Here is a 10607-nt window from a genome sequence, read left to right as displayed (position 1 = left end):
TTTTAGTAAGGTGGTATGGTACTAATCAAGTGTAGAATTATTATGAGATAGGCTAAATGCCACATAAATTAGGCAGGATGATCTCCAATATGGACAAAAATACCAATGACCAAAACTCTCATGGATGCCTAACTTATCTGCTTGGACGATGTTGTTTGGTGCCGGAGCCACGTCGATCTTGATTGATCCCCTGTTCTTGTTGTGATCCAATTAATCTGGAACAGACCAATTCTGCACAGTACGCACGTATGAATATCCACTGCTCATAGTCAAAGAGACCCATACGAGAGTACTATACGAAATGCACGCACCTGTCAAGGATGATCCATGTGTGTCTCTTTCTTTTCCATTTCAATTCATCCATTAATATTCTTCATCTGTTTAGCTAAGGGCGAAGAACACTCGTCCAGTATAGTACTCTTCCGTTTCAGGTTACAAGACGTTTTGACTTTGGTTTGCTTTGAGTTTGACCAAATTTATAGAAAAAGTAGTAATATTTTCAACCCAAGATAAATTTATTATAAAAATATATTCAGTTATTGATTTGATGAAACTAATTTAGTATTATTAATATTACTATATTTATTTATAAACTTAGCTAAACTTAAAACAATTTAACTTTGACCAAAGTTAAAATATCTTATAATCTATAACGGAAACGGAGGGAGTACTATATTAGCTAGCTATAGTCGTCGTCATTGCGTTCTTACGTGCCTAACATATCATGTTTCACGTTCGTATGGTGATCGAACCTGCAGGACATGTACAATATGGCATTCTTCATATGATAGTTACTACTACTTCTCCATTCTTGTTTCAGAATGTAAAATGCCTTTTAAGTAAACCTTTTAAATTTGATCAAGCATATATTAAAAAAATAAAGCAACATTTATAACATAAAATTAGTTTTATTAAATCCACCTTAAACATTATATTTAACATACTCCGTCCGTCTCAAAATATAAGTATTTTTAGACTCTGACACGGTCTACAAGATGCTACGTTGATCAACAATATCTATAAAAGTAAAATGTTTTAAATAAAAGGAGTTGCATATTATAATAGTTTGTTTAATGATAAATCTAGTAACATCAATTTTACATGATTGATCTTTTCTATTTTTTTGCTATTAATAGTCAAAGTTAAAAATGTTTGACTTGTCACTATACTAAAAATACTTATATTTTGGGACGGAGGGATTATTTGTTTGGTGCTATAGTTTAGATCAAACATAAATAACTTTGACTTACAATAAAAAAAGAAACACAAACATTGAACTATCTCCGTTTCAAGATATAGTAAATTTTAGCTACGAATCTAGAAATCATTGTTTAGATTCGTAACTAAAAGCTATTATATTTTGGACCAATAGAGTTAGTATATTCTTAAACGGTTGAAGTAGTACATAGATCCAAGGTTACTTCCATGTTCAATTATCTAAAAAAGCCGTTAATTTAGGTACTGTTTGTTTCAGCTTAAAATTAAAATTATTGTAATCTAGATTGTTGAGTCAAATTACTATAACTTGAATTATAATAAGCCCTGGATTATAATAAGCCGACCTAGAATACTCCCTCGGGTTCTATATTAATTGACGTTTTGGACAAAGTTGATGTTAAACTTTTATAATTTTGACTATCAATAATTTTAAAAATATTTAGTTTAGAGAAACTATAAAAACATATATAGATTTGTCTTTCAAAACACTATAATAAAAGTAAACATGCATTTTTTTATTGTATATATTATAATAGAAAAATAAGGTCAAAGGTATATCTTGTAAAACGTGTTATTGTCCAAAGCGTCAATTAAAATAAAACCGGAGGGAGTAAGTTGTTACAGTTTGTTTCTCTAGATTATTAGCTGTTTGTTAGGTGTTAGTCACCCAATAAACTAGAAAAAGCACCTCTAGAGTGGATTACTATAGTAATCTAGCTTATAGATTGTAATAATATATTATAATAAACTATTTATTTCAGTTTACTTCTAATAATTTAGATTATAATAATTTAGATTATAATAATTCTAAGTTGAAACAAACTAGTTGTTTGTCATGTAGAATCAGAGAGCGAGAATAATTAATCTCAGACAGCGCGCATTGGGGCCATGCTCATCTGTCTTCCGTCTGATCATAACGATATGCTCATATGCATGGTAATCAAGCGTTGCATCCAAATATGCCAAGTAGGATGAACCGCTGTTACGTGCACGCATCTGCTACTACGGTTGCGTGCTTCGATTCGATCTACTGTGTCCTCCGTCCGGGAGCTGCTAGCTGGCGCGCCTTTCCCTTTAGTAACTATCTATATTAGTTAATATACTTAACACTAATAATAATAATGATAGTAATTAGTGTAGATTCTAGAGAGTTTTTGGATATTCTTTTACTAACATATTGAAAATTTTTTTAAGTTTTAAATTTTTGGATATTTGAACACTTTCAATTTAAGTTTTAAATTTTAAAGACTTTCAACTCAGATTTGAAAACTTTCAACTTGAGATTTGAAAACATTCAACTCAGATTCGAAAACTTTCATCTCGAGAATCGAGATTCGAAAACTTTCAAGTTCTGATTTGAAAATTTTGAAAACTTTCAATTTGAGATTTGAAAATTTTCAACTCGATATTTGAAAACTTTCAACTCGAGATTCGAAAACTTTTAAGTCGAGATTTGAAAAAAATTGAAAATTTTCAAATCGAGATTTGAAAACTTTCAACTCGAGATTTGATCGAAAACTTTCAAGTCGAGATTTAAAAACTTCCAAGTTCAGATTTGAAAATTTTCAACTCAAAATTTAAACACTTTCAAACTCAAAACATGCTAAAGATTAAAAAAATAATCAGAAAAAAGTGGGAAAAAACGAAAAAATCAAGAAAACGAAAAAATATGGGAGGAGGCGCGCGCGCGCCGGTGCTGGGCCTCTGGGCCCGAAACGCGCGCCGTCAGTGCACGCGCGTGTATTAGCGATTCCGCCTCTGTCCATCCCATAAAAAACTAATCTAGAATTAGACACTACTAGAAAAAGTGTTTTTCCAGACTGGCCAATCATATTTTCGCAGGCGGACAAGCCATCTGTCTGCATCTCAACGCCTGCGAAAATAGTTGATTTTCGCAGGCGTGCAATAGGTCCGCCTGCGAAAATAGCTTCTTGCGCTAAAAAAAAAGGCAGCCACCGCCGTTTCCGGCGGTAGCTTCCCGTTCCCAATCCAGTTCCCACTCATTCCCTATCCAATCGAGTGAATCCAAATTCAATTCATCCAGTTCATCCAAAAATCACCGAATAAATTCATCCAGTTCATCCAAAATCACCGAATCAATTCTAGCAAAGAAAGCAAATAAAAACATTCCTAAAATCACGGCCGCGGCCCGCCGTCATCCGCGCCGCCGCCGCACGGCTGCGCCCCGCCCCCCTCTGACCAGATCTGGGAGGGAGGGGCCGGGAGCCGGCGTCGCCGCCTCAATCCCCCTCGCCGCCGTGGCCGGGAGCCACGCCGCCTCGACCCTCCTCGCTGTTGCCGCCCTCTGCCGCCGCCGCCGTCGGGAGCACACGCCGCCACTGCCGGGAGCCGCCGCCGCCGCCTCCGGCCGGCGGTCGGGGAGAGGAGAGGGGAGGGGAGGGCCGGAGGGGAGAGGAGGGGAGGTGAGGGGAGGGGAGAGGCCGGTGAGGAGGTGTGAGAGGAGAGGGGAGGGGAGAGACCGGTGGGGAGGGGAGGAGAGGTGTGAGAGTTAGAAAAAATGTAGCGCCCGCAAGTCTATTTATATTCAAGTCTATTTTCATAGGTGGACAGTAAATTTCACCCGATTTATATTTTTGTAGGTAGTTATTTGGCTCTAAGGGTCATGCCCACCTACGAAAATAAAACCCCCACGTCAGGGAAAAAATGCTTTTTCTAATAGTGAGATTTGTTATGTTCAGATTTGTTGTACTAGATTGTATGAAATCCAATTCTAAGTTAATTCCACTTAAATTCATGCAAAACTTTTTTAGTGAAATAGGCGCAAAACCAGTCTATTGTGCAATATGGTTTGTTTACGTGCCACGAGAGGAGGTAGGAGAGCTACGTCCAAGATTAGGCCCTGTTCAGTTTGTGAAAAAAAATTTTAGGTATTACATCGGATCGGATGTTTTGACCGGATGTCGGTACGGGTTTTTGACACGAATGAAAAAACTAATTTCATAACTCGCCTGAAAACCACGAGACGAATCTCTTGAGCCTAATTAAACGTTATTAGTACATGTGGGTTACTGTAGCACTTATGGCTAATCAGGGACTAATTAGGCTCAAAAGATTCGTCTCGAGATTTGTACAATTAGTTTTTATTTTTATCTATATTTAATGCTTAATGTATGTATCTAAATATTCGATGTGATGTTTTTGGGAAAAAATTTTGGAGAACTAGACGGGGCCTATTTACACGTAGGTATATATATACCATTTTTTCTCTTCTTCTTTTTTCTTTTTCTTTGACCAAAACCCTATCAATGTAACGTCCGTCGAATTTGATCGGTCGTCCGAAAAAAATATGGTTTGTTTACTTTTGATGGTTTGTGACGAAGCCAACTTTAATTACCTGCAAATCTGGGAAGGCTTCAATTCATGATTTCGTCGCCAGCATGCCCATGCCTTGCACCGATCAGGCATTAACTTGGGACGTTGCCGGCAGGGAAAATTTCAGGTACGTGTCATTCAGTACATTAATGCACTCGCTTTCCTGTTCGAGAGGCAGTTGCAGCCCTGATTTCTCATTTTCCTAAAAATCTGGTTATGCATCTCATCATCTACCTGTTATATAATTGTAGAAAAATATAAATATAAATTTTTTAAAGCTCTTTTATCGTAATTTATTTTTCAATATCGGTTTTCAAACCGCTTATTTCTAGCTGTTATTTATTTTTTTCCAAGACTAACTAACGTTCCGTGCTTTGCAATGAATATTACAAGAGATTTAAGGCAAAAGCAAAAGTTATAAACTTATAGCATAGTTAGTTAAGCATGGTGGTTCGCGCAGATTGCACGGCTAGCATCATTATATTTTCTCTCGTATAATAGCATATATGTTTTCTCAATGTGTTATTCAAATATATTAAAATGGCAACATAATTTTAAATTTTATACTAATTTTACGAAACTACTAATTTGTAATATTCATATTGTATTTTTATATACGCGCTAGTTATTAATTTTTTAATATCAAATTTTAGTTATTTTTAAATTATATTCCTATATGGACTCTAGACTCATCTTTTAATATTTCTTTTTTTAATTTCGAATTATCTGTAAATTGTATTTCTATATATACTCTATGCTCTTCTTCCAATATTATTTATTTTTATTTCTGAATTTTCATATTATATTTTATATACATGTTAGTTATTAATTATTTTTAATATCAAATTTTAGTTATTTGTAAATTATATATATCCTATATGTACTCTAGACTCGTCTTTTAATATATTTTTTAATTCTGAATTTTCTGTAAATTATATTTCTATATAGACTCTATGCTCTTCTTTCAATATTATTTATTTTTATTTCTGAATTTTTATTATTTCTAATTGTATTTCTATGTGGACTCTAAACTCATCTTTCAATATTTTTAATTTTTAATTTCGAATCTCAGTTACTTCTAAATTGTATTCCTATATTGACCTTAAACTCTTCTTCCCATGTTTATCTTAATTTCGAATTTTAGTTATTTGTAAATTGTATTTTTACACGGACTCTAAACTCTACTTTTAATTTTATTATGTTTATTCCAAATTTTAGTTAGTTTTAAATTCCTGTATGGACTCTATACTCTACTTCTAATATTCCTTACTTTTTAATTCCTAATTTCTATTTTTTTTCTTAATTGTATTTCTATATGGACTCTATACTTACTTCTAATATTCCTTATTTTTAATTCCAAATTTCTATTATTTCCTAATTGTATTTCTATATGGACTCTAGTCTCCTCTTCTAATATTCCTTATTTTTTATTCCGAATTTCAGTTATTTCCTAATTGTATTTCTATATGGACTCTAGTCTCCTCTTCCAATATTCCTTATTTTTTAATTTCGAATTTCAGTTATTTTCTAACTGTATTTCTATATTGACTCTAGTCTTCTCTTCTTATATTCCTTAATTTTTAATTCCGAATTCTAGTTATTTCTTAATTGTATTTCTATATGGACTCTAGTCTCCTCTTCTAATATTTCTTATTTTTTTAATTCCGAATTTCAGCTATTTCTAAATTGTATTTCTATATGGACTCTGTCTTTTCTTTTTCTCTGATTAATGTGAGAATTTCTAGGCCATAAGAGCGAACGTGGAGGCTCCCTTTTCTATTACTTTAATAATATAATAGATAGATAGATTAGCCATATAATACATCCAAAGAAAAACATTAATGTGTGCATGAGTACTTCATGACTTTGGATGCAAACCCAGACATCACCACTAACATCGTCATTTAAAGTAGTGTCTCTCTCTCTCTCTCTCTCTCTCTCTCTATATATATATATATATATATATATATATATCATACACCGTTTAATTATTATTCTATGATAAAATTTAAACTACAGACTTAAATTTATTTAGAAAATGATGGAGACATCTCTGTACATGAACCTCTGCTTTCTGCGACACGCCGACACCTCCTGTCTATAAATACCCAAACCAACAGCCAAATTAAGCAGCAGCCAGCAGCCAACTGCATCGATATCGATCGATCACTCGACCGACCATCTCACAAGCAAAGCAAAAGCTCGTGGCAACAATGGCGAAGTGGGCGGCGATCATGGCGGTGCTGCTGCTGGCGGCGGCGTGGGCGGCGGCGCCGGCGGCGGCGCAGTGCAACGCCGGGCAGCTGGCGATCTGCGCGGGCGCGATCATCGGCGGGTCGGCGCCGTCGGCGTCGTGCTGCTCCAACCTGCGCGCGCAGAGGGGGTGCTTCTGCCAGTACGCGCGCAACCCGGCGTACGCCTCCTACATCAACAGCGCCAACGCCCGCAAGACCCTCACCTCCTGCGGCATCGCCATCCCCCGCTGCTAGGCACGCTCGATCTCCCGCCGCCGCGCGCCGCCGCTCGCCGGCGCCGGCCATGGTGCGTGGCATATATATATTTGAATAAAGGACGTGAGTTAATTTGATCGGTGTCGATGGTGTGTTTTTTGGTATTCAAAGTTTGAATTCCGAATTTGATCATCAGTTTATATATCTTGAGCTCATCTGTAGCCGTGTTTAGTTCCTTTTCAAATTCTTTTTTTAAGTATACGGACATATATTTGAAGTATTAAATATAGACTAATAATAAAACAAATTATAGATTCCACCTGTAAATTGCGGGACGAATCTATTAAGCTTAATTAATCTGTCATTAGCAAATGTTTACTGTAGCACCACATTGTCAAATCATAGCGTAATTAGGCTCAAAAGATTCGTCTCGCAATTTACATGCAAACTGTGCAATTAGTTTTTTCATCCACATTTAATGCTCTATGCATATGTCTAAATATTTGATGTGATGGAATTTTTAGTAGTTTAAAAGGAACTAAACACAGCCTGTGTTGTCTAGTTTGTACTACCCCAATCTCTCGATTGAAATTTCTCATAAACAAATTTGAACCCTGGGATAATACGAGCGTTCTGATATGATCAAAACCAAGATGAATAGATGATACGTGCGTGCGTCCAACTTGTACTTGAAAAGAAAATGATACACTCAATTTTCTTCACAAAGTACAAGTAAAATGGACCTTTTTTTTCCTAATGACTTTACTGGTTGTCAACCTTTTTCCCACGATAATTTTACTGGTGGTCTTAAAAAGGAGAGAAAACCTCGGAACGTAAAAGACATTAAGTGAAAACTCAAAAGCATGCACGTAAGAAATTATTTCCTACCAACACTTTTTTTTGTTTTCCCAAATCTCAATTGAGTCCTCTCAGTCCTTGAACCTTGCATATGGTTTGGGGGAAGAACACGAGGGAGGACCTTCTGAAGGTGAGTGTTTCCTATAGAAAGGGTGATACCTTCGTCCCTAATCCTATCTTATTATATTATAATAAAGTTATAACCTACTAACTTCTAAAACTTAACATGCAAATATGCCACATTATCATCCACTAACAAGTTGATATATCATCATCCACTAACAATCAATACATTTAATATCATGCAAACATGCTATATTATCTATAATTTAATTTTTTTATATTTTAGAGCTTTTAAAATAAAAGTATATTAAATTATCATCCCACATAATTAACATAATATTTAAATATATATCTTCATTATTCTTTATAATATCTTATTTACTTACGTAAGTTCATCCTCACTTAGTTAATGTTATTTTTTCTTTTCTCTATAAACCATATCACATCAATTGATTTTAGTGCTTATGCAAGTTTATATTGTTTAGCTATCTTACACATTATTTTTACTTATTGTTACATACTAAAATTCCGCAGCAACGCGCGGGGTTTTACTATAACAACAAAGCAATACCACTAAACTGGTATTAAATGCCAATCCAGAACACATAAATTTTACAGGAATTTCATATGATTAAGTTTAATTCTCCGTAAAATTCCGTCGATTTAATTTTTTGGGGAAATTCCTTCGCTCTAAGAACAGAGTCCTCAGGTAGAGGAATGCTAATAAATGAGTCGAACCAATATTTTGACCATCAAGGAGCAGGACAAACATAATTAAGAATGACACCTTTACAAGCTTGAGTTTTTTTCCAACATTTTAAGACTACGTCAAGCTCCAAGAACAGAGTCGTAATCGAGATAATTGGATGTTAAGGGCAGCTCCAGCTCTAGTTCGAAGCCACAATTCACTGTTAACATCGATTTGTAGAACCGTTAGCCGTCTCCGTTACCGTTAGCCATTGACGTGTTTAAAAATCAGGTGGTCAACAGAAAACGCTAACCTGGGTTTTACGGTGATGCTGGCTCTGCCACTAGATGTCGCGATGTCCACACGCGGCCACACTCAGAGCTTTTTGCGTTCAGCGACCCTGTGGAGTACTGCTGATTTCCGTGTCCAACGTTTAACTGTCCGTCTTATATGAATTTTTTTATAATTAGTATTTTTATTGTTGTTAGATAATAAAATATGATTAATACTTTATGTTTGACTTGTCTTTTTAATTTTTTTTTATAATTTTTTTAAATAAGACATACGGTCAAACGTTGGACACGAAAATCCAGGGTTTGTCTTTTTTTTTTTAATGGAGGGAGTAGGTGTCGTGCAGCGCGGGTACGAGGGATGCTCCTCAAGCTCAAGCAACCTGTGTACATGGATATGACGACGTCGCTGGGAGCGAGAGAGAAAATGGATTCTCGGGAATATAAAGTTGATATATGTAGCACAGTGATAATCAACAACAACTACTCGTATTTAAAAACAGATGCCCCTTCGTAGCTGCATTCTGGAATTCCTTGCAAATCAACCTGAACATCACCTCTATGCAGGAGCTTCACAATCTGCCCAGACCAAGCCGGATTCCGACCAAACACTTCGAAATCTTCTAGTACCTCCTTCGCTTCTGGGGGCTGTGGAATCATCGGCAGACGTCGTCTTCAGAAAGCAGAACCCCTCCGGCCTCCACCGCCCGGCTAATTTCAAAGGGCATGTCTAGAAGATGCAAACCTCAGGGCGGAAAGGTTAAAATGCGCCGACAGGATTGCAGTAGAATCTGGAAAGAAATTCTTTCCCTCCTTGCTGCACCCCAATGTAACAAACTAATCATATGTACTGTTTCTCCCTTTAATGAAATTCAGGTGGGAAAGCTCTTCCCCCGGTGACCAGTTAAAAAACAGTGGTGAAGAAATACTCTTTACTCTCGGTTTAGAACCCTCTGTAGTTCGGTTTTTCTACGAATTCAGGATTAAAGATCGCTATCTTTAGTTCTGGTTCAAATACCCGTGACTAAATATCGATCTTTAGTCCTGATTAGTAACACCAACCGGGAGTAAAGAGGAGAATATTTTAGTCCCGGTAGGTAAGGGTAGCGCCACGTCTCTGGTCCCATTCTTCTCTTTTTTTTTCCATATTGATTTTACACCAATCTCACCAAAATCATCACAAATTCCAAATAGAGATGCTCCCTACATCTCAAGATCAAAGTAACAATAACACAAATCATAATATTCACATCACAACTTGTCGAAAAAAACATCACAAATTCTAAAAAAAATTACATCACAAATACATCACAGATCAAATAACACATATCCAATCAATCATAAATTCTTAAAAAAAAGAAAAAAAAAGAAATCCGGCCGCAGCGAGCTCCTGTCGCGCCGCCACCTCCTGCCGCGGGCTGCCGCCTCCTCCTGCTTCTCGCCGCGGGCCGCCGCCCCCGTCCGGCCGCCGCCAACCGCGCCCTGCCGCCGGCCTCGCTGGCCACCGCTCGCTCCTCGTTGGTAGCAACTGTGAGAGGATGAGGAATAGAAAGAGAAGGATAGAGGACAAGAGTGAGAGAGAGGATGAATAGGAGATAGAAAATTTTGAGGATAAAAGAGCAAGAGATTATATACCGTATATTGATTTTTGGTCCTGATTGGGAACAACTACCGGGACTAAAGTTAGGATTTTAGTCCCGGTTGATG

The 10607-nt window shown here is 36.5% G+C and overlaps 1 protein-coding gene across 1 annotated transcript; it reads left to right on the top strand.

The window, feature by feature from the left end:
• Window positions 1-6679: 6679 nt before the first annotated feature.
• LOC127786040 (non-specific lipid-transfer protein 2P-like) lies at window positions 6680-7315 on the top strand. The gene has a single exon (XM_052313364.1). The coding sequence runs from the start codon at window positions 6765-6767 to the stop codon at window positions 7038-7040; it is 276 nt and encodes a 91-aa protein (XP_052169324.1). The 5' UTR covers window positions 6680-6764; the 3' UTR covers window positions 7041-7315.
• Window positions 7316-10607: the final 3292 nt, after the last annotated feature.

Source organism: Oryza glaberrima, chromosome 10 (assembly GCF_000147395.1).
Source record: "Oryza glaberrima chromosome 10, OglaRS2, whole genome shotgun sequence".
Classification (NCBI taxonomy): domain Eukaryota; kingdom Viridiplantae; phylum Streptophyta; class Magnoliopsida; order Poales; family Poaceae; genus Oryza; species Oryza glaberrima.
This window is presented reverse-complemented; position numbering and strand designations above follow the sequence as displayed.